Genomic DNA, 25,597 nt, shown 5'->3' with positions numbered 1-25,597 from the left:
TTGCGCGTCGTCAGTAGATCACATGCAGAACTTTCCACTCCCATTGAGGCTTTTATGGGATTGTGCCTTCACGCTAATTTGCCCTGTTTAGTAAATCTGGCTCTAATACTTTTATTTAGCAAGTATGTATTAAATTGATCAAAACTGACAATAAGTTTTAAAAGTTGTTTAAAATAAATGCTGTTCTTTTGAACATTCTATTCATCATAGAATCCTGAAAAAGTGTCATAGTTTCGAAAAACTTATTAAGTAACCGTTTTCAACATTGATAATAGTGACTTTAAGCAACAGCTGCTGATGGAACGGCAACGGAAGTAAACCGCAAAAATCACTAAGCAACAATAAAGAGGATGGCATAATGGATCATTGAATCATTTAACAAATTTTCATTTATCATTTAAAATCATTTAAAAAGAGAGAAGGGTTTAAGCAAAAGAAGTGTTGCTTTTGTCATTAAATTTTATACAGATACAATTAAAATGTCACAACCATAAAATATTTACTTGTTTAAAAAATTACTTATCTAAATGTTTTTTTTTTTACATAAATACAAACCAACTAAAAACACAAAACGTACATGAAAATAATTACTTATCTAATCTGTCATGTATTAACGACTACGGCAAATCAGCTGCCCTCCCGTAGTAGACGGTTACAGTAGAAAGTCATGAAGTAGCAGTTAATGTCGCGCATGAGCCATGGAACGCCAGAATGCCGTTGCTGTCCCATCAGCAGCTGTTATTTTAAATGACACAATATTAGTTTTTATTATATTTTTTAATCAAATAAATGCAGCCTTGGTAAGAAGAGACTTCCTTCAAAATCTTAAAAAAAATCTTACCAACCCCAAATCTTACCAACTTTTGAAATGGTGGTATATTTCAGTCATTTTTATAAAATATCTCTGACAAAACACATAATGTGTATCTTTAACTACATGTAGTCATATGAACAAAAGTGTACTTACTCATGGTTAAGTCTCACAGTTGTAATCTGTATGTGTTTGATTCCCTAAAAAACAACTGCCTCATGCGAGTCAAATAAGAATTGATCATTAATTTATAAGTGAGAGCAAAATAAATATCCAAAGATCCATTAAAGTCTCCATTAACTGAATATGTCAGGAACGTGTCAAGAACTAGCCTTTTAAAACTAGAGTTTTAATAGAAATGTCTTACCATATTAAAGTAGGCCCTATAGACAATTCAACATGACAACTAAACTGTCTTACCACATAATCATCAAGAAATACCTCTGGATGAAACGTCACAATTTTCCTTAGTCATTATCTGATTTATTCTGAAATCAAAGTGAATTCATGCTGCGAGTGCTTGGAGTGCTCGATTTCACTGGCATGAAGATAACTCATCAAAATACAGTTATTTGAGCTAAAATGCAGCATCTTTGATAAGAGTTGAGGTATGAAAGTAGTATTTCAGTAACTTTCGCCTCACTATGTGAACCAATCTGTGGTCGTTAATGAGGAGTCAACTTCCTGGCTGTTTCATGACACTGGGGATCCAGACCTGGGGCATCCTCCGCGCCCAACAAACAGGCCAAATAAGCCAGCCGCCTCCTGTGATGAGACTTTCATGTCCAGCATTATTAGCAGTTATACAACCTAAATCTTTCATCAAATCTGCAGACAGTCACTGCAGGGGTGTCTCATTTAGAGAAGGATTAAAATCAAACCTCTGCAGGACAAAAGTGTGTATTAATGTCTCCAATTTTGCTCTAGCTCTCTTTCTTCTCCCAACTCTGGGTTTTCGCTGTCGTTTTGGGTTTTGTTTTTTATTCGTGATCAGCAGATGTAATGCTGTGCTCATGCATATTCGATGTCATGCAGAATTAAGACATATTATTCAAATTAAGTCTAAGTGCTATTTCAGTATAGTTTTGAATAGGTCATTGTGTTGGGAAGACATATGTACAAAAAACAGATGTGATCAGAACTTATACAAGGTAAATGATCTGACTGTCTTTACCGGTTGTGTCGTCAGTGCTAGTATCCTTTGGTTGACTGAGAAAGGCTCATCTAAAGTCAACACATTCTGCTTTTAGCACTATCATTTTGATAAAAACAACTAAGTTTCTGAACTAAGTCCTGTTTTACACCACACACATAACCAGTACATAAGTGTCACATCAGCATAACTGCAACAGCAGACTCGTGTTTCACATCTAATCGAACTGTGGCTCTATTGGGGGCTCTATCAAAATACACTAACTCTACTGTTCAAAAGTTTAGGATCAGTAAGATGAAATGAAGAAATTAATACATTTATTCAGCAAGGATGCATTGAATTGATCACAGGTGACAGTAAAGTAAATTGTTGCAAATAAAACTTCAATTAAATGCTTTTCTTTTGAACTTTCTATTTATCAAAGAATCCTTGAAAGAAAATGTATCATGGTTTATACTAAAAATATTAAGCAGTTTTAATAATGTTTTCAACATTATTTAATAATACGAAATGTTGTAATGTTGTAACTGGAGTAATGATTGCTGAAAAGTCACCTTTGCCATCACAAGAATAATTTACATTTTAAAATATATTCAAATAGAAAATTTATTTTACATTGCAATAATATTACTGGTTTTACTGTATTTTTAAACAAATAAATGCAGCCTTGGTGAGTGTAAGAGACTTATCAAAAATGCTACTGACCTCAAACTTTTGAACTGTAGTGTATATCCTACATTTAAAATATTAAATAAACAGAAGATCCCAATATTTTTGTATTTGTTGTAAAGTTGTTTAAAAAAGGTGTTTTTCAATTAAAGATTCAAAGAAAATTCATTACTAAACCACAGTAAAAACCATGAAATGAGTAATAAAACAGACAATATTTAATCATTTTCATTTATACGCAATAACATACTAAAGAGCAATATTTATCTACATATTTTTTTTCAGAAACTAGTTAATATAATAAAAACATTAAATGCTTTGTGAAGCTTTTTTAATGACACAAATATAGTTAAATGAGAGTTGCAAGGCAAGGAAGGGTTGCATAAGTAATCTAATGACAAATAAAAAGCACTTGCTAAATTTGATATTGTCTTTGAAATCATGACATATATATTATATTCATAATATAAAAAGTATATAAAAAGTCTGCATTGTACCTCCATACTGCAACCTTACAAATGTTTCCTATTATGCCTCTTATTTTTGCACTTTTCTTTCTACCTCATGATGCCATTTTGCACAGATGTGGTCACTGGCCATTTACATATACACATACCTCATTCTCAGTAACGCACTTTCTGTGTTTATACTTTACATTTGCACCTTGTACTGCATTATGTAATATACTGCACTTGCACAACTGCATTGAGCTGGACTCTGCACCTGTATCCTATATTTTGCTCTCCTATAATATGTTATATATATATATATATATATATATATATATATATATATATATATATATATATATATATATATATATATATATGTATATACATATACTGTGCAAAAGTCTTAGGCATGTTAATATCCCCATAATATTATATATATATATACTGTTTGCACTTCTAGTCAGATGCTAACTGTGTTTCATTGGCTCTGTACTTACTTTTACTCTGCACAATCACAATAAAGTTGAATCTGAATTGTAAATATTCGTTAGATCAATCAGACCTAGGCTCTATGCAGAAAATAAAGTGATATGGGTTGTCACATTCAGTGTTTCCTTTATATTTTTCCTATATATATATATTATATTTGGGAGTGAGCTTTTAAAGGAGACATATCATGCTTTTAAATCGTTCCTTTTTACATATAAATCATACATTTGTAGTCTATATAAAGCGGAACTGCAATGCTTGGGTCTGAATTCCTCATTATTATAGCTCCACAGGCCCCTTTTCTACCCCTTTTCTGATGTGCGTCTGAGAGCAACTCGTTTTGGTGCGGTCTCTTTAAATACAATTGAGACACTTCATACCCCGCCCCCTCTCCAGGTTGCAGAGGTGACACTCGGTTCAACTCCACCCCGTTCGGCCATTTTTGTAGTTTGATAGCAGAGATACGATTATCTAGCGGCACAGAAACGTTTTATTTACACGATATTAACAAAATGTCAACAACGGAAGACTTGTCCAGCCAGCCTTACATGTTCGAGCCAGAGTCGGAGCCGAAGTGAGATGAAAATGAAGACGACGAACCTGTAGAACAACGTCTTCATATGGATGTATCGCAATGGTGTGTAACTGTATTTACACATGAAACATTGGTCTTCCGACCTTTTACCACCGTGTCGATTTATTTTGATTAATATGTGCGAGGGAGAGAGAGCAAGACAGCGTCTAGTTTGGAGACGGTGAAGTCTTGTTTACACTTTCGCCTGGCTCTGAAGAGAGAGAGTGCGCGCGCGCGACCGGGTCTCTCTCTCTCTGCTCACAAGCGCGGCAGTTCATCTACATTAGACGGTGTAATGAAGCGTGTGGGTTACTACATCCAACAACCGAACATTTTAACTTACTCTCTCGTAACTTATGCATCCTTTAGCTTGGACTACAAAATTGCAGCGAGAAATAAAAATGGCGGATTGCTCGAAGTGTTGGGCCGGAAGTCAATGTCCTTATTTGGCAGTTCCGCTGCAAATACTGTGACGTAATAGTTCAAAAAACGTCATAGAGAACAGAAAAATCGGAACAGGTTGAAAAATATGACCAAAACAGAATATAAAGATATCAACGAAGCACCTGAAGAGAATAATTTCAACTTTTCTGTACTTCTAAACACTCCAAATATACAACAAAATGCATATAAAGGGCTAAAAAAGTGGATTTAGCATGATATGTCCCCTTTAAGAATTATTACATACTATACCATCATGAAATCTAATTACAGGAGATCACATTACACAGTAATTAATTTACACAGAATGAAACCCAAGGCCAAATTGTAGATTATATATATCTTAATCATTGCAATTTATTCGTAACAAACCCAAAATATGACCGTTTTAAAACAATGAATTAATAGTTCATTCTTTATATTGACAAACAAATATCTAGAGCAAAAAATAGGCTCAGTGCCTAAACACTACTTGCAGCATGACACTTCTGCTACACAACATGCTACATGCTATTTTGCTGCAACCTTATTAACATGGATGCAAAAATTAATGTCATACTTAATATATTTTAGATCAAGATTATTTATAAGGCTGAAATCTTTTTCATTTGCATTGTTTTTAAGACTGCAATCTGAAAGCTACACCAGAGTTCAACTAAACAATTTACATTTACATTTTTCACTGTGCACTGAGCCTTAGCATCTACTGCAGGGTTGAAGAGTCAAGGCAGAGCCCAGAGGGAGGCTTCCCTCCGACAAATTAATCCCTGAGAAAAGCAGAGCCAAGTGCTGCGTGTACACCCCTCTATTCCCTCAATAATGAAGAATGACTTACGACGCTATACTCGTCCTCACCCCGCGAAACGGCACACACATGCACACACGTTCCTTCGGCTGCCCACCCGAAACTTCTCTTGGCATTGACTGTGACTGTTGCCATGGAGACCTGCTTACCTCAGCGCTTCCCGAAGTGCCCCACGCTCGCTCAAAGTCGTGTGCTTGATGTCATCGAAGTTGTTCTCCAAATTCACACAAGACTGTGGGAGTGAAAAACACACAGAGACATTGTTGGGACAAAGCGTTTTGAACATGAAAACGTCTACATTTATGTCAGTGTGTCAATCATACAGTGGATTTATTACATTGAGGTTGACATTATTAAAGTAACTCTATATGTACTTTTCAAGAGCACTTTTGTAATGCTAAGGCTAATTTCATTTTAAGAATGAGGGACATCTGCGAATAAACACTTTTCATACAAGAAATACGAAACGATTTATGATTGTTTTACTCTTTGTTTAGGTTATCATAAATTAAAATTTTCATCATTACAACACCTGTAAGACTTACTTTCTTCTGTGGAACACAATAGAAGGTATTTTGAAGAATGCTGAAGAAACCAGACAGTTTTGGAGACCAGTGAAAAAAAAAAAACACTCAGAAATCTTCTATGTTCCACAGAAGAAAGAAAATCATACCGTTTTGGAACTTGGAACGATATGAGGGTGAGCAAATGATGACAGAATTTTCATTTTTGGGTAAAATAGTTCTGTCATGAAACTCTAGATGGCTCTAGATCTTTTACTACATGGCGAAAGCTGATTGGTTCATGTCGCATCTGCAGCCAATGAGCTTGCTGCTCAACATTTAAATAGCTGGTTAGAGTTTGCTATAGCAGTTTGCAAAGCACTTTCAGAGTTCCTCTAAAACCCTCCACCTTCCCCAGCTCCACCTGTATAAACCTGCTACGGGTAATTTTATATATGCTATTTGTGCAGCGGCAGTATGTCTTGCATGCTACAGCAGCATATCAGTGTTTGTATTAGCAGTGGCAAGTTCCTGTACTTGATCTGCAGCAGCAATAGTCTACAACAACAGCAATACAGTGTAAGTATTTGTGGCCAGTTCATGTTAAATAATGTAGTTAACTTATTTTAACAAATGAAACTTTATTATAAAGGGCCCTTGCGATCTGAAACGCAAGTATCAAGCGTGAAACGCAAGTAACTTTGTGGGCGGGTCTTGGGCGCTGTTGCTATTATACCGGCGGGATAAATGACTCTTGCGCCCGACGCAAATCTAAAATGGGTTGGTCTGAAGTAGCTTCATTATTCATAGGTGTGGTTTGGGCGTAACGTGAAATAAACCAATCAGAGCGACATCTCACATTCCCTTTAAGAGCAGGCGCGCTTGTTCCATGGCGGATTGCTATTATAACGGCGGATTTGCCAGGTGCACGCTAGGAGCGGTTCACAGCCGAGGAGACCGACGTTCTCGTCAGGGCCGTAAAACACAGAGAAGTGACATTGTATGGGGATGGGAGAAACCCACCCAAATTAGCTTCAGTTAAACAGGTGTATAATAATTAGGGTAAATGTGTAAGCTAAATTTATGCCTATTTTTTTACATCTTCATGGACATCCTCCATCCTCCATTCATCTTCATTTCCCTCGTGTGTTCATATTTTTCCTTGTAATAATGTATGGTTTTCTAAAAATGAGAACTGCTGCGTCTGTGTGTAGATGAGATAAGCAAAGTGTATGCGCGTTGTGCACACGCTACATTGATTATGGCCAAGCATGCGCCCTTAAAATAGCATATGAATAACATGCGCAACGCGCCACTGACTTTAGACTAGATTTTTCCTGGTCAGTGGTGTAATTGTTTTCTAAACCTGCAAAATAGCATCAGGGAACGTTTGCGCCGGAACACGCCTCCTCTTTGCGCTGAACCGCCCCCGGGAGCGCAAATGCATTTGCTAGTTTACCGACGTGTGTCTGTGGAGGGAAAAGTCCGCTGTGCGTGGGTGCAAAATAGGAATGATACATGCGTCGGTGTACCAAGTCAATTGCGCTGGGTGCAAGATAGGGCCCATAGTGTTACCATAATAACATATATAATATTTTGGGAAAGCACACAAGCTTCTATCCATTTTGCGTCAGTTTAAATTAAGCATTCTGGCTCTGAAGTGTCTCTAATATAATATGAAGAATTAAAACTGCCTAGTGTTTTAAGATCAACCTTTTGTTTTGACTTCATTAAATAGAGGGCCAGACCAAAATCTCCTTGTAATTTGCACCCTGAATTATTACTTATTTATGAAACATGCCACATATTCTGATTATATTGACCACTACTGTTATAAGGGGAGAAATATAACTATCCTTAAATCACAAAGATTCTGTATGCTGTAGATTTAAATATGACCACACTGTAGGATTACGCCGTTGAGTAGACTGTTCAGAGATTATCCTGCTTTTAAAGATTTATGAGTTTCTACTTTAAAACGGAAGGATTAATTGGTGCCATTTAACACTATAACATGACATGGCTGACATTATCAGTGAAACATTAAAGAGGATTCCCCCACCCCTCCCTTTTTAGGAAGCAAAGTTCAAGCTGCTTAAGCTGTTTTCTTTATTCCATAAGCTAATACAGTTTCACAGAAGCCATTGTGACAACTGACTTAAGCTATTTAATGAAATTCAAAGGGATGAGCAGCCAGAAAATTCCACCGCACATATATACGGCTGAGGCGCCAAGAAAATAAAATCACAACACGATTGAGATTGAGGCTAACCCGATTTCACAGACTAAGTTAATTTATGCCATGAGAGAGAGTTACTACATTTTATTATAACACAGATGGGTGGTGAATAAGAAACCAATCCAGTGAGCCATCTGATATTCTGTTTCTGATATAGTTCTTTTATGAACCTCAACCTCCACTGGATTTGTTTCTTCCACTGGCAACCTTGTGTTGCAGAAACCTCTGCCAAGAAACAGATTCAGAAGAGATAAATCCAGAATACAGTCTGTTTTACACTGCACATTTTACATTTTTCAAACGGTGCCTCAATGTGATGCCTTGATTGCCACGATAAGGATTTGCTGGTATTATTGATAGCACTCAAAAGATTTCACAGAATAACCTCACCACATTCAAACATCTGACTATATACAATTCTGACTTGATATCAGAATATTTGAGCGGTGTGGAGAGGTATAGTTGTGTGGTTTTGCCTGGAGAGAGGCGCGTGTTTTTGAAAGTAGAAGCATGTTTTCACTCCCTTCACGATCGATCCGACACTGCTCCATCACGAGCATAACATATGTTAACATCCCATAATACAACTGCATGTCAGCAATAGAGATGGGTGGATCAATCTTCAAGTACTTTTTGCAGTTTTTCAGATCAAGTATCAAAACTGTCGATTTAACAGAGGTATCAGTACTGTTATCGATAACAATATTGATGATATTTACCTTGATATAAAAACAGTATATCACCCATCAATAGTTAGCAAGAATTCACAGAATAACAGACTATTAGCAAAGAAACATGGAATTTTTAAACCATCATTAGAAAGATTAAAATATAAAATGTTCAATGAAAAATAACAGTAGAGAGGATGGACATAGAAGACAAAAAAAAAAAAAGATGCGTAGAGAAAAATATAAATTGTTCCTCTCAAATATGGAAATAATATGTAAAGATACATGTAACTGTCTCCTCTTAGATGTGTAATCTAGTCAACAGATCAAACAACCATATCATATTAGTATGATGAATGAGAAGTACAGTATCTGTTGTCAAGGTGTTTTTTGTGTTGTCATTTCAAATGCAAAAATACTTGACCTTGGTCAAACCTGTGTCACAGGAGACTAATCTCAAAGCTTCTGTGTGGTATTAAAACTCATCTGTGTGGTAAAATGAAACATAATTACATTTCCAATTACACTGAGGCATTGTTGGGACTGGGATAACCATTGACATTTTCTCTTGAAATTATGTGTAGCATTTTCCCCTGCAAAGGATTAGTCTAATCCAACATCTTGGGGGCTTTATTATTATTAATTAGACAAAATGCTTAGTGCTGGGAATTGGTAGTATAATTTAACAGCTAATTAATATGCAAGCTCTGGAAACAAGATTTGGTATTTCATCAACACAGTCGCCACATGGTGAAAAAGCATTTAAAATGAACATTTGAATATGCTTATGAGCCTCGACTCACAGGACTCACAGGATATGATAATAATTGAGAGGAAATTTGGAATTTTTAATCCACTTGGGGGATTTGGGGGGAGGGGGGCATCTGCTTATGATGCATTTTCATAATGTCTCCTTTAGGCTTTTGCTGCAGTTTTCTGGTGAGTGCTAAAGAATTACTCAGTGACAAATTGTAAGCAAAAGGGCAAAAAGAGTCAAAATTTGAATCTCTACAATAATTGGACAAACTAGGCTGCTGGAACTAATTATAGAATTATAATCTTCGGCCCTATTACTGCTCATCAGAGTAATATCATCACAGCCATCACCGACATAATCATTGAATCACCACACCATAAACTACATCACAGAGTACTCATTATCATCAGTAAACTGGGACGAAGTTTGCTCACAGAAGAGGATATGAGGGCTACAGCTTCCAGGAGATTCAGAGAACCTGCCCTGACATATCGATGGCTTATAGTTATTTTTCTTTAACCTCTAATTTTCAGAAGTACTTTATAACCATAACGCACTGACAAACATCATGTAAACATTTCACAAACAATGAAAGACATGCAAGTTTGGAATGCCATGACAAGGGCTTTTCTTCTGATTGGCTGTTTATATTTAATGTAAAACTCAAAGGCAGCAATATACTGTATGTGAGTTTTGGAAAAGTGAGTTATTTTAGACAACCCATGAGAAGAGATTGTCTTTTAATTCATTTATTTATTTATTTTAACAATACTCACATCACAGCTCCTCTCTGGGTTTCTCTTCCAGTGCTTCTTCTCATTCTTCTTAGAGGCAGTGGAATGGAGATTTGCATAAGTCTTCACCCGTGGGTTCAAGGCGAGGATACTCTGAAGTAAAGTTATAAATAAAGAAATTTGTTATAAGTTCAAAGGACCAATCAATGCAAAATCATTATGGTATGATGTGAACATATGACTGCTGTAATGGTTCACACTCTAAGTTGCTGTCTCTGGAATGCAATTAATATTGCACCATTCTATGTTATTATGCTATTACAATTGATGCATGTTAAAATCACATCATTATTTTCATTAGATTATTGGATTACATTTTATTTTAAGGTGTCCTTGTTGCAGTGCAATTATACAATTAAGTACTAAGTAATAGTAATTAACTATATGGACTTACTATCTAATTAGGGTTAGGGTTAAGGCTTGGTTTAGGGTTAGTTGCATGTAACTATGCATAATTGACTGTTATTACTATAGTAACTACTGTACATGTAAAATGTGTATCAGGGACACTGTAAAATAAAGTGTTACCGATTATTGATCAGAACATTATTAGTAAAGTAACTTATAATTTACATCATAATAGTCAAGTTATTTTTCACAAATGAAAGTGCACATAAATTTTTCCCCCTCCTGATGTTGGAATCAAAGTTGTCCTTAGATAGCGACATTGTTCCATGTGAGTCCTATGTAAATATAGTTATGCCAATTTTTATATATATATATATATATATAGATAGATAGATAGATAGATAGATAGATAGATAGATAGATAGATAGATAGATAGATAGATAGATAGATAGATAGATAGATAGATAGATAGATAGATAGATAGATAGATAGATAGATAGATAGATACGTGATATACCCTATATATCATGGTATGCAAATGATTTTTGGGGATAAACACTGCAAAAAAAGCACTTCCAGTATAAAAAATGCCTGCAAGCTGAACATCTCCAAAGCAACTCCACTCTCATTCAGTTAGATGTAATGGAAAAGTAACTTACTGTAATACGTTACTCTTTCTTTTCCCCCAGAGTAACTCAATATTGCAACAAATTACATATTAAAGAAACATTCTCCAACACTGAATAATATGACTAGTTTTACAGCATGAATGAAGAAAAAGCAAAGATAATCATGCAGTTGTGTTCCACAAACATGACAGCATTTTAAATCATGGATATGAACTACAAAGCACATTCAAGCCAAGGTCCTTCAAAGCCGTCTGTGACAACACTGATTAGAACGCCAGTGCAGCGGGGCCAATAAAGAGGGGTCCAACTGAAACAGTAAAGTGTGAAATGAGAGCCATGATGGGGACTATCATCATTTGATTCAGGAGCAACCTTCATTTCAAATACGCACCGCACGGCACCTTCACGCCTGCCAGTCAAATCACCCCACCACACTCGAAGAGATGAAGGCAGGCACCAGTGTGGGATCTTTTAATGGCAAACACAATTAACAGGCAGTTTACAGAAAGAGAGAGGAGAACAAGTGAGGGGAAAGCAACCATTACCATCACACTAATACCAATTTCATGCTCTTCGTAGTGTAAAAGAATACCATGTCCACAGTCATTTCACTGTGCTGAAACACTATCTGACAAAGGCCAGAACAGGAGGCCAGGAGCAAATTGAAATAAGCTACTGTGGCATTCTAGCCCATAACCCAGGTGTCAGAAAAACCTTCACCAAAAAGAGGACACTGACATGACACTTGGACGCTGTGGTGACTGTGCGTTATCTGTGTGAATATTTGTCCAATTAATTCAGTTTACAGTCATGCACCATTCATTCCCTAAACAAATTTCAATGTTGTTTTTGCCATTTTACGCTACAAAACTTTCTGAATGACTTGTGAAGAAACATGTTTGACAACAAATATAGTGAGAGGGAGGAAACAGTCCTTCAAGACTGTTTCCATTTACTCTTAGAAGCATGGAGAGATAAATTATTGATAACACTATTAATATGTAGCATGTGTAAATCCTTCTTGTTTTTGTTGGGGGTATAGAGCACTGAGCTGGAAAGGTAGGTCTTGCATGAAACTTTAATAGTATTTATTTTTTTTATTATAATTTTATTCTTATATATAATTTTATAAGTAGGGATGAGCAAAGGAATTTATTCAGTTTTTAATTTGTAGTATTCTTTCCTTTTTTCCGTTTTAACGCAAGAGTAGGGCGGCCATTTTGAACTTGAATGTGTAATGTTTCCGGTGTTGCCTCGTTATTTTAGTTCATTTCAGTAGTTTTTGTTCATTTATGCTGCTTGATGTTGCAAACTAGTATTTGCTATCATATTATGTCATCATGAACACATTGTAGCACAAAATAGTTTAGCGTTTACTGCACTTTGTTAAGCCAGTTGCACACCAGACGAGAAGTGTATGTGACCGTACCTGTAACAATGTACGAAACAACTGGCCTGGCAACAAGACGAACACTGTAACCATATTACAATAATATTAATACAGAAGTCCTGTATTTGCAAAACGGCGAATACTTAAGGAATACTGAACCGTTGAATAATGCGTTTGACAAATCAGTGACAAATCAGTTTCACTTTCAAAAGAAAAACTTGCTTGGAGAGTTGGTCTGTACCCAGCTAACATAAACGTTATTTCTGAATTTTCTTTGAATGTTCAAAACGTCCAGATTTGAATGCTTTTGTGCTAACGTTTTGAGAACATTATTAAAGATCATATAACTTTAAAACAATCTATTAATGTTACTGGACGAATGTTTTCTCCTAAATATGAGAGAACTTTGCCAAAACGCTAGCCAAAGTACTTAAAATGTTCCCTGTTAGCTGGGAATATAGATATACACAGACAGTGCATTCCTATTACTTATGAATGGGAGAAACTGCAACGCATATGGCGGAATGCATCCCACCGCAGCTGCCTCTAGAAGCGCCAGTTCCCATAGAAACCTGAGATTCGTGCTTAGGACTGTACATGCGCATTGGCTCGACTAGTCTGTAAAATACGCTTTTTTAACACTATGATGAATATGACATTTATGATGTCAGATAATGTCAGATGTTGTTGCTGATTTGAAATTATATGTTATTTAATTGTTAGCTCGGCAAGCAGTTTTTGAGATTCCAGGATTACCCTATTCAAATAGATAGGACTTGGTCTTGGATGCCCAAAATAGCTGCCTGGAGGTGTTGCAAATATGGCCGCCGAGTGAACAAAATTTCCTTGAAAGGGACTTTGTTAGCAATTAGTTTGGCTATTTTTAGCACAGCTTGAACTAGATGGAATTTATAATCTTAAATAGTATTGTTTAAAGGAAATTCTTTGTTTTCATTCATTTCAGAGACATGACAAAAACATGAGGATTGCACAGTATTGTTCCCTTGCTGGGACTGCTGATAACTGAGTCAGTCAAGCTACTGTTTATTTGCTATAATAGGCTCAGTCTGAGAAGCAGAAGTAATAATGTGCGAGTTAAGCCTTGTTTGACCAGTTGCAGATGAACAGATTTGAAAATGGACGGCAAGTGGCACACAGTCCATACAGAGCCGGAAGGGATAAACAAACACGTTTTAATGATAAATAAAGAACACTTAATAAAGGCTAGTACAGAAATATGCCTTGAATGTTTAGGATGGCAATGTTTTTGGAGTGACGGCTGTTTCTTGTAAGCAATGAAAAACATTGTTTACCTTTGCCAATTAGATCAATATTGTGTAAGGGGAAACACATCTATAAGAAGAAAAGATCTATATAAGAAGAGATCAATATCTCTTCTAAAGTCCCTCTGTGACAGTTGAACAAGCTCTAGATGGAAATCAGTCTATTTCATGCCAAAATAGGCTTTTAGTGGAACAAAGATGGAAATGAAAGTGTGGGCCCACGTTTATGACCAAAAAGAGGGTTACTATGCGTAGTTATTGCTTTTTTGTGTATTCACTTGTAAAGGTTGTAAGGTAATTGTGAGATTTCATGGGTTTCTTTTACCATACAGTAAGCCTTCATGAGATTGAACTCTGTTCACAAGCGGCTATATCGCTTTGTCACTTGAAATAAAGCCTGTTTTAAAATGTCAGCAAGGTTCGAGTTTCATCTGTGAGGTAGGCATCTCCTCTCAAAATACCACAGCATTGAGTTGAAAAAAAAAAGCTGAAAAATTCAACAGAATGAAATCACAGCAGAATCGCATACTGAAGAGCAAGTGCATACATTTCATTAAAACATGCCAGGCTTTGGCTAGAAAGAGAATGCATTTTGAGCTGCATGTGATGTGCTGCGTTTCATTTCCACAGGGAGAGCTCTGGAGACTGGCTTTATCACTCTCTGCTGGTCATAGAGATCCACTGAGACAACAAATCAATACTGGCTTTTTCCTGCCAAAGTAAGCAAAATCTGCTCCCTATCCAGAAAAAGAACAGTGAATATGATCAAATGACAGGGAATCATCTGATGTCAGTCATATATATATATATATATATATATATATATATATATATATATATATATAATTTGATTTTTATTGTTTGACTTAGAAATCTTAAATATATCTTATTTTATTCATTCTTATTTATTTAACATTTCTTTGTTTTACATTTTTTTAAGCCCTAAAACCTTGTTTATGTAAAGTTTTAAATTAGATTTTGATCCCCAATGTGAGTTTCAATGTTGAACTTTTAAATGGCACTTTTAAATGTTAAATTCTACCCAGAACATAGAGTCCACTAAAAGCAAGCTTTTGTCTCTGTCTAAATGAGTTTGTGTGTTCTCCACTACAATTAATACTAATGAAACATCATCCAGATGCAGAAAGGGATGCAAATTCATAACTAAAAGCATTTATGCAATGATCTCAATGTAGGCAACTTGACCCCTTTCCAAAGCACACTTCATCTTTCATAACACAACCCCCTCCCTCCCTAAGGCGGAATAGTTAAACACAATCTACAGAGATTCTTGCCTAGTCTTTTTGCCTGAAATCAATACAGGAATTGATCCTCCATAGCTGCAATGAAGCCACAGCGCTCCAGCAGCCCAGCAATGTTCAGCACAAGCCCAGAATATCATTTAGTCCTGTAACATAATTATAGAGAGCAATACGGATCATTTGGCATCAACATCATCTTGCTCAGCTAAAGGTCTCCTGAAGCTTCTATTCAATTTTCAGACAATGTAAAGACTGAAAGGGGGGTTTATTCACGCAGAAAGCACGGCTGATCATTGGCTAGGCATCTATGAGAGGCCTGCTAATATTCTTTTGACCAACCATGTTCACACATGCTTCACATTATTTTGATTAAAAAGGTATTAAACATTCATTAAAGACATACTAAAGAATGTTTTTGTCCATACAATGAAAATCAATGGGGTCCAAGACAACACTGGTAGGCCTGTCGCGATAATTAAATAACCGTCTGATCGCGATTATTTGATCTAACCGCGATTGTTTCAGACAACCGCGATTATTGCGCTCTTTTATAGGCCTACGGCACAAGGGGGAGTCATGGACCAAAATAAATAGACAAGCACTAATTACGTTTTCCAGCAATATATTCAAAGTCATCGGAAGCCATTCCATAGCTTTATGTGAGGGACAGTAGTATATTTACATTGTTAAATTAAAGTTCACAAACTCGTCTGCAGCTGTCAATCATTCCATTCAGCATTCAAACAGCGCGCGTCGTCCGGTTACGACAGGATACACGGTAAAACTTTCTCCAATGTGACATTGACGTTATAATGCTTGATCTGTAGATAAAGGGCTGTGGATTTGCATAAAATGACTTTATTTTGCTGGAGTTTTTTGCTGTTTCTAAATGACTCGCTCGCTACCGTGTGCCTACACAGCACAAGGACTATGAATTGGCATCAGACGCACAATAACTGGAGTTTAAAACTGTGAAGAAACAAATGATCAATAAACTGTTGGACTGATATACACTAGGATTTGTGCCCTCGACATTTCTTCGCTTTGTGCCGTGAACTTTTAAATGCGCACTTGTGCAGCGCTGCGCACTGTGACTCCATGTTGCATTAAGCACATCATTCTGCACCCGCGATGCGCATACGCGCTTTGTTCCGCTGTTTTGAAGCGTATCATATTATCATGGTTTGTGCACATTTGTTTTTATTAACATGTTTAGATTTTATTAAATTACTGTGCAGATGTTTTCAAAAATTACTTTTTGCTGCTGATTTATACACTCACTAAGTTTAATAAACAAATTGTCATAGCTATTGAATATATTTATTTAATATTTAAAGGTGTTAACTGTAATCTTACACTGCAAAATGATAACTTACAAAGGATTAAATTCATCACAATTATTTAATGAATGAAGCACAAAGCCCTAAAACAGACAATTAATCGGCATAATCGCCAAAGCCCTAACACAGACAATTAATCGTCAAAGCCCTAAAACTGACAATTAATCGGCATAACCGCAATTATTTTTTAGACAATTAATCGTCAGCCAAATTTCATAATCGTGACAGGCCTAAACACTGGACCCCATTGACTATTATTATATGGACAGAAAAAAAAAATTGTGTGCCACAGAGGGGAAAAAAGTCATACAGGTTTGAAACGACATGAGGGTGAAAAAAAATTATTTTTGGGTGAACTGTCCCTTTAAAGCCCTTAAACGGTTGCATAAACTGATTAGACTAGCCTTACAAGTTAGTCATTATAACTACAGTCAGTAATATTGGTCTGAAATATAAGACTGGTTGGCTAAGTGTTAGCTAGACTAATTCTTAAGAGACGGTCTTGGACTAGACTAGGACCAAACTGAGAAAATCTATGTATTAATGTTTATCATTTCAAACTAATGGAAAGGTAACAGGGTGGAACAAGATCAAAATCCTGCGTTCCAGAGGAGAGGCCAGCCATGCTGTCCAAAGGGTCTGAACAGGGTGTTTGTGAACAGATTTCTTAATACCTCTCACTAGTGCCTAGGATAATCATTGACTTAGGGTCATGAACCAGCTGAGTGGATGACAGTATGATAACCCAAGCTGAAGGGTTGCTGGCTCATCAATGTCCTTTCAAACACTTAATTTTTTTTATGCAACCGCTCATAGAGAAAGAGTGGTGTATCTCCCTTGTGCAATCACACTGCATTTGTATTATTCAACAGATCACAAAACTCACGATTTTAATGTTTTTGAGTCACGGATCGGACCATTGTCACACCACTACTGTGTCACTATTAGCCTAACTAATAAAGTTCAATCATTGTTTTAGAGACAAGTGTACAGTCAGTAAAATAAAATAAGAACAAATACACTAATTACAAGCATAAATACAATCTAACAAAGTTACAAATAAAGTAAGGTCTAACTGTAGTATTCAGGTACATAAATATAATAATTAGGCCTAAATGTAACACTAAAGTGTTCACTGTCTAAATCAAATAGATTCATCTTTGTTAAAACTGTGTTTTATTGTTTGATTAACATTTATGACATAGACAGAAGCAGGTATATAAAGGCTGCTGTCACTTTAAGACCGAATGCAAGGATCCAATATAATGATACACATCCGATTTCTTTCTCAACTATTTACATTCACTTAAAAACCGACTGTGTTCACGAGAATACTTGCAGAGAGGGGTATTTTGACATAATATTGTGTGCATGTGTCCTTTCAAGCGCAAGAATATGCGAAAAAGGAATCAATTCTGTGTTCATGCAGTATCTGAAACCTCCTCTCTTTGTGTGCGGCTGTGCAGCGCACGAGTAGTGAACTGTGAAGTGAAGTGAGGAGTTCTCTATTGCCTCTTGTTGTTAAAGGGGTCATATGACAGTTCTAAAAAGAACATTATTTTGTGTCTTTGGTTTAATGCAATGTGTTTACACGGTTTTAGGTTAAAAAAAGTCATTATTTTACACATAACGTATATTGTTGTTTCTCATCTATGCCCCGCCTATCTGAAACACGTAGATTTTTACAAAGCTCGTCGTTCTGAAAAGCGGTGTGTGCTCTGATTAGCCAGCGATTCAGTGGATTGTGATTGGCCCGAATACCTTAAGCGTGTGATGGAAATGTCACGTCCCTTACCATATTTGGAACATCAGCTCCCAAGGCAATAATGACAGGTGATAATGTCGGGTACTACCTTATCAATTCGAGCCCGAATCTGATCCGGAAAATGCAGATGTCCAAGCTGATTGATCAACTTTGCCAGCGCGACTGGACCAGAACGTATCAGATTGGTAAGGTTTTATTTTATTGGGGATATAATTACTGATTATAATGACTTAAACTGTCTTTTTACGCGTCGCGCCGGCGCTATAGGGGGAGAACACTATGTAAACATAAAACCATGTCTGCATTTGTGATCGTAGAAACAAGCGCTACTCTATACTGCTCAAAACTCGCCTTTGAATAGTCAGTAGCGAATTCTTAGAAAAACACAGCGTCTCCACAACATGGCGGCAACAATAATACAGCGAGAACAAAAGTTGCGCCTTCTTTCTTTGCGTATACATTTGGCCGGTGTTTTGACCCTCTGCCCCCGCATACTGACGTAGATTTGTGGGGGCATGTTTGAATTAAGTGTTTTAGGAAGGCGTGGCTGAGCGCTAACTTTTACATAGAACATCTCTTTGGGTTTGAGACTTTGAGTTTTGTAACTCTGCAGAACTTATACATGCACAAATAGCTACATAACACACTAAAGAAAAGGAAAACAAGAAATTGCATCATATGACCCTTTTAAAGGAAAGGTTTCTCAAAATAGACCTCATGTTGTTCTTCACCCTATTATATTATTTCTTCTATGGAAGTCAATGGCTACTGTTAACTGGTCTGGTTACCAACATTCTTTAAAATATCTTTTGTGTTCAACAGAAGAAAAAAAAAAATCATACAGGTTTGGAACAACTTTAGTGTCAGTAAGTAATGACAAAATGTTCATTTTGGGGTGAACTATCCCTTTAAACTTGAATTTGTGAATGCTTGCAAATTATAAACTTTCAATCTATGACAGTTAAACTTTGCAATTAATCCGCTGAATCATGGGCCCTGGTCCATATGGATCCCGGATCAACTACGATTTAACCCTCTACTTTGTAACCATTTATATAAGCATTTACATCAGTAGCATATGTCATGAGGTCAACATCTTGGTAAGCACCACATGTAATCGCAGACTATTACTGGATTATAAATAAATTTTCCCAAATTTTCCCAAGACTTCTCTTTTAAGGCGTGAATAAAAGCTCCAGCAGGTACAGCATCTGACTTTGACATCCATGATATGGATGTCTGTCAGCTAATGGGGCTTTCATAACATTCATATTGCAATTTTGGCTTTTAAGTCGACAATTTTCTATCATGGTACTTGACTCGTTATCAGGAAGTGGTCATTGTCGTGGTTCGGGGCCTTCCATAAAAAGCCGTAGCCCTTTGTGTAAGCGGCCACATTAATCTGGTTTTTAACGAACACTGATGGCCATCCCGGAGGATTTTTTAATGAATCCGTGAGCACACACAAAGGCACACGTTTAGCGCTCTCGGAAAAGCAGGATATTAAAATGAGACGTCTGACAGCACTGCCAAAATGAATGGCCAATTTAATTGCCCCATGGACAGCCATTATTATGACATTTAGTGAGGTATTTTCAGTGGCAGACAGGAGTCGTTTAGAGCACGTTTTAAGTGCACTCTGCACGCCAAGGTCACGTTGCCATAGTCATAACACTCATGAATAGAAATGCTAATGAGAGTCGTCAGTAACAGTTCTATTTTCTCTATGAAAGTCAATGCCCATATCTGCTCAACTTAAAAGAGAAAGCTTTATCTCACCTGAGCAGAGATGTCATCTGGCGTGTGCTGTGCATACCAAGACGCTCTCTTAGGCTCACCGCTAACAGATAGGATTCATGTAAATCAGATGTGCTAATGCTAGATCAAACATGGCAAATGCTACGGACAGCTGGAACTAATATTGGAAATACAGAGGGTGCGTCTCAATCAGCTCCCTAGTTCAGTAGTCAGGGCACTGATCAGAGTCTGCCATTTTAAGGGCTGGTTCAATCGTAAAATGCTTTCAGTGCACTGGAACGTTCGCTCCCTGAAAAATCCCACAATGCACAGCAAAAAACGTAAATTATGTCACATTTCTGAATCACGAAGAGTCAATTCAGTAAATATAATGACACACAATAGAACATTTGAAATGACAAACCGTTTCTGTATTATATGTCAGCCTAAACACAAATCACTTGACAGGTAGAAAACATATCTAGTTAACATTTATAATTGATATTTGGCTGAAATGTTCTAAGGATATGTAACAGAACAATGTGTTTAAACAGCATAAAAACAATATTTTTAAAAGATAGGTCCTGTCTGTGTTTGATTAATACTAGCGGTGATATTCTATAACATTGTATGTTGACGTTGTACGTAGTCATGTCGCCGGAAATTGAGTAATACCTGTCCCAATGTGTAGTGAGCCAGGGTCTTTACCAGTGCAAGGATTTGTGTCCATTGATATACTGATTCATGAGCTCGAAGCTAGGAGCTGATTGAGATGCACCCAGAGGCACTGACGTTGAGTAAAGGTCTGTCGGGCCTAAATTAAAATACTCCACCATTTCAGAGGCACAAAATTAAAACATTCAATTACGTTTTGATTAAGTTAATTGGTTTTAATTCAGGGACATGAAGTCTTTTTTTAAAAAGAACATTTAATGCCTCTGTTTTTCTAGACTAATTTAACCACTAAATTAGCAACCTGCTTGCTTAAGTGCACTTGATAGAAACAAAACATGTTTTAATAGTCGTTTCTTATATAAAAAGAAAGGAATGAAAAGCACCTGACATGTCAATGTCTGTAAACTTGCTTTGGAAAAATAATCCTATAGTCATATACAATGTAGGCCATTATGCACCGCTCACAAATCAAAGGGCTTATTGTCTCTAAAGTGCATTGCATATCAGAAGAAAATGTGTAACATATGTGGCTGTACACTTGTTTATCTGGAGGAAATGATCCTTAAATTGGAACTGTACATTTTCATTAAGCTACTAATTACGGCCCCATCAGTGTTGAACAGCTAACTGTGATCTCAGCTACTGAGTGGGTCCCTGTCCAAGGTCCTGAAACCTCTTCCTAGCAGCACACAAGGACATGTGTAAAAAAAAAAAAAAAAAATCAATTGAGCCTTTTTTCATCTCCACCTTTTAAAAAACATTTAGGGGGATAACTGTCCTTCAATTTTAAGTATTAAAGACTGGAGACGAAAATCCTCATATGTTGCTTTTTCCATGTAACTTAGAACTGCAAATTAAGTGCAGAAATTAAAAACCAATAAACAAAATCATAATTTATAATAATAATAATACCACAATTACCATCAATATGCTGCTTTGAAATCACATTATTTTTAGGTTGAAATTACCCATGCTGAACAAGTAGGCTATAATATAAGTGCATATTATTAAAATCAAGTGAGCAATGTTTTTATTTATTATAATTCATCCTCGATGTGCCTGTGTTTTGCACAAACAGTGCAACTTTCAAAGTTTTGTCTCGCAGTCTCCCACACAAATCACCTTACCTGACTTTCAAACATGGACACGTGCCCATGCAGCTAGCAACAAAGTGTGTAAAAACGTCTTACCGAAAAATACAAAGCTCAGTAACACTCTGCGTGTCGCTTTACCTCGATATCCGGTAATTCTTTGCTCAACTTTGTAGCCATTATGTCCGATTTGCAGTAGCCTATATGATCCGATCTCCAATCCGAGCGCTTGACACGAGTAGATCTATCTAAGCACGCGCTCAGAACTTTAGTGAGCGCGCTTAAAACACGCGACTAGTCCATTATGACACCGCACACATCTCACATCAGCAGCAGCTGTGAACCTTTTGTATTGACGCAGACATGATAAAGTGCTATACTCAAACCAACGGTGCTAACATCTATTAACTCTTTTCAACCGATTATTATTTTTAATTGACACGAACAGGCGAAGTGTTAATAGTTCTAGGCGAAATGGTTTATTCCGTTTAAAGTTTAAGGGGTCAAAGTTTACATTGAAGGGAAAGCTCGGCTGCACGTGCACACGGTGACGATTATATATAGCCTATCCAGTATGTATAATAATTAATCCATTTTATATTGGCATAGTTTTATATTTTCATGTTCACATTTGTATTACTTTTTATTAATTCATATGCATTTTATATGAATTGTTAATTTAATTATGAATATTAATGTAATTAATAACCATGAAGCTTACATACATATTTAAATATACAGTCATCAGACCAGTATGCTGACATGTTTAAATTTGAAATTGTACATGATGCACACTCCTCTCTTTTATTTTGTTATATTGCTATTTTTTCAGATCTAAACTGAAATTAGTTGTAATTTTCAAGTTTATAAATTTACTTCTTCGTGTGGCTTGGGTATGTATTTGAAAATACGTTATGGGTTCAGAACACTCAAAGAGAAATAACTTGGCGTTGGGAAGTTTAATTCAGCCTGTCTCAGAGTGCAATGAGGGGTTAAATATTTTATCACAGTAAGGGGAGTGGCTTATCCAATCTGCGTTACTGGCCCCTCCCCCTCTTTCTTTCCCCAGTAAACCATGAGGTTCAAAGTCTGATGACTCCAAGTTACCATGTCTCTGCTGTGGTATTATGCAATATTCAAGTAAAGTACTCTCATTTTGTTATAGTTGAGACATTTTTTAACACGGATTTTAGCTTCAACAGCCATAGAAAATCAAAAATGGAAATGCTGTTTTTTTTTTTTTTCATTTAAATCGAGTGCAAACTTTAGCTGAATATGTGTCTAAACAATGTCAGAGCACAGTAAATCATCACACAAAGCCATTTACAGATTTCTGTTTTATTATAAAAAGTACATTTTCAGCAGATGTATTTTTCATCATATTTGTGCTGAGTACATTCAGAATGAACATACAGAATGACTTGAAATTCCCTTGAGCCTTAAGACAAGAAGCTTTGTTTTCGTGTTTTTGTGTAGACACCTCTGCCATCACACGTAGAAATAGGTCACTTCACCTTCCATTCACTAGTGTGTATGCCTCCTGCCTGCTTGCATCTCTCGTCTTTGCAGTCAGAGCGGGTTTCTCTCCAACCCAGCGCAGCAGGCCAAACGTGAGCAGAGCAGGGCTTGATGTTCAAACACCTGCCGACTGCTGAGGAGCTTTATTTTTCAAATCTGTAACTCTGGAGCTGAGCTGAGCTTCTCAGTGGTGTGTGTGTGTGTGTGTGTGTGTGTGTGCGTGCATGCGTGCTGCGTGTTTGCACCTCAAGTGTTTTTTGCAGCATCTATGTAGCCTTCAGCGAAATGTTTTGCTTTATGGCAAGACAATTATTTTTGTCACTCATTGATCCTTCAACACAATGTTAGTCATTCTCTCAAGTCGATTATTTTTTTGCCACTCATAATCACAGCATCAGAACACAAATGCAGAGTTTGGTGCTCTTTGAATGCAATTTTCAGTACAAATCTTTCATTTAAAAGTTGCAACACAAATAACACAGAAATAATCTTTAAAAACAAAAACAAGGTCCCAAACAGCACTTGCTTTTGCTTAGATTCATATTCGCCCTATATATATTTTTTCCAAATCTAATATTTATGTTCGGGACAGCAGCCTCCTCATGCTGAGAGCTGATAAGCCTGAGGCAACTTACTGATCAGAGGGATTGTGGATCCTCTAGAATCAGCAGGGGTCAGAATATCATTATAATAAAGCAGCTGTAGTAGTACAGCAGACCAGTGTTCTAGCATATAGGCTACCAGGGACCAGAATCCACAGCATTGTCATCACGCATTTATACACTCTGGCAACAGATGACACACTTGGCTCCCCTGAATTTTCCCTCTCCTCCGTGTTGGCCAATTCGGTGAATCAGCGTTTGATTGATTCTCGTCACCCAGCGTTTGTGTGCTGAAAGAGAAATGATCTCCGTCCTTGGGCTGTAACAAACCTGACATCAGATAAGTGTCTTTTCATTTTCAAAGCGAAGGAAGGCGGCTTGATTAGTCGTTTGTGAACGGAGCTGCTGTCAGTACATTGGGATATTTTAGTGCCTTGCTGTAAAACAAAACAGCCGGCTGTATATTTAACAGCCTTTAAACAGTTTTGAAGAGGTTACGTATAGGTTATCATACATTCTATGTACTGAACAAAAAGGACTTCATCAAACTATGGATAAGGGGTCGACCGATGTAAATTGTTTGATGACTGGTATACAGGCCTGCCTACTAATGTTTAGGGTGACCAATGAAAGAACAAAGGGTAACACTTTATTTTACAGTGTTCTTGTTACATATGTTACATGTACTTACCATAGTGTAACAGCAAGTTATGCATAATTACATGGCAACTAACCCTCAACCAAATCCTACCCTAACCCTATAGCAAGTAAATGTAGTTGCTCAGTACTTAAAGCTGCAGTCCGTAACTTTTTGGAGTAAAAAAAATGTCCTAAATAATTGTTTGAGCAAGTACATAACCAGCCATAACTAGCTCAATTCAAAACGGTAAGCTTGTAATGAAGTGGTACTGGTGGATTTCCGCGGGAAATTCAAGCATGTTTTTGCGTCATTACATCACATCTGTACACATAAAGAAGGTGTATCGGCTAGTAGGCTATATTGTGAGTGAGGATGTTGGAGGTGGAGATTTATTGCCTTTTCTCACAGCACTTGATATAATTAAACTTATCAATTTGATGGTGGATCCAGAAAGGTTCAAACGACAATCACCAGTGACAACTGGAGATTCACCTGTTGCAAAATGCAAAAGACTTAAAAAAAGAGACTGCAACTGGGCCCATGCGAAAACAAGGATAATATCGGAAGGGTATTAAGTGTAGTCGTAATGTTGTTAACATTAACAATTTGAGAACAAAGTATAATTTGCACGGTTTGATAATGATAAGCGATCGTTAGATTTAATCAGCGCGATTTATTGCAGTGCTTTTTTTCCCCTTAGTTGGTCAGAACAAAAGTGGATGTTACTTACTTGTTCAGATGACATTTTCCGGTGAAAATACTTCCGAAAAGTAGAATCTGTAATTCCGAATGACAGTATCCAACCCGGCGCGGTGACTGACAGCCGCACATTCTCCTCAAAACATTGGATTCATCCGCGCTGTGACGTGCCGAGGCACAACCGACGTAAAGTTGATTGTACGCGAATAACTGCAATTGCAGATTTTGAACAGAGATGGCGACAAAGAGGAAAAACTACGGA

At 36.8% G+C, this 25,597-nt stretch overlaps 1 protein-coding gene across 2 annotated transcripts in view; it reads right to left on the bottom strand.

Moving 5' to 3' along the window:
• dpydb (dihydropyrimidine dehydrogenase b) overlaps positions 1-22,152 on the bottom strand; it is a 146,298-nt gene extending 124,146 nt beyond the window's left edge. For both annotated transcript variants that reach the window (XM_084119557.1, XM_084119558.1), the window contains exons 1-3: positions 22,018-22,152; positions 10,338-10,448; positions 5,544-5,626 (exon numbers count right to left, since the gene is read on the bottom strand). In XM_084119557.1, the coding sequence (XP_083975683.1) occupies positions 5,544-5,626; positions 10,338-10,448; positions 22,018-22,056 (233 nt within the window). In that variant the 5' untranslated portion in view covers positions 22,057-22,152. The remainder of the gene's footprint in view (positions 1-5,543; positions 5,627-10,337; positions 10,449-22,017) is intronic.
• Positions 22,153-25,597: the final 3,445 nt, after the last annotated feature.

Source organism: Abramis brama (assembly GCF_963993115.1).
Source record: "Abramis brama genome assembly, chromosome: 7".
Taxonomy (NCBI): Eukaryota; Metazoa; Chordata; class Actinopteri; order Cypriniformes; family Leuciscidae; genus Abramis; species Abramis brama.
This window is presented reverse-complemented; position numbering and strand designations above follow the sequence as displayed.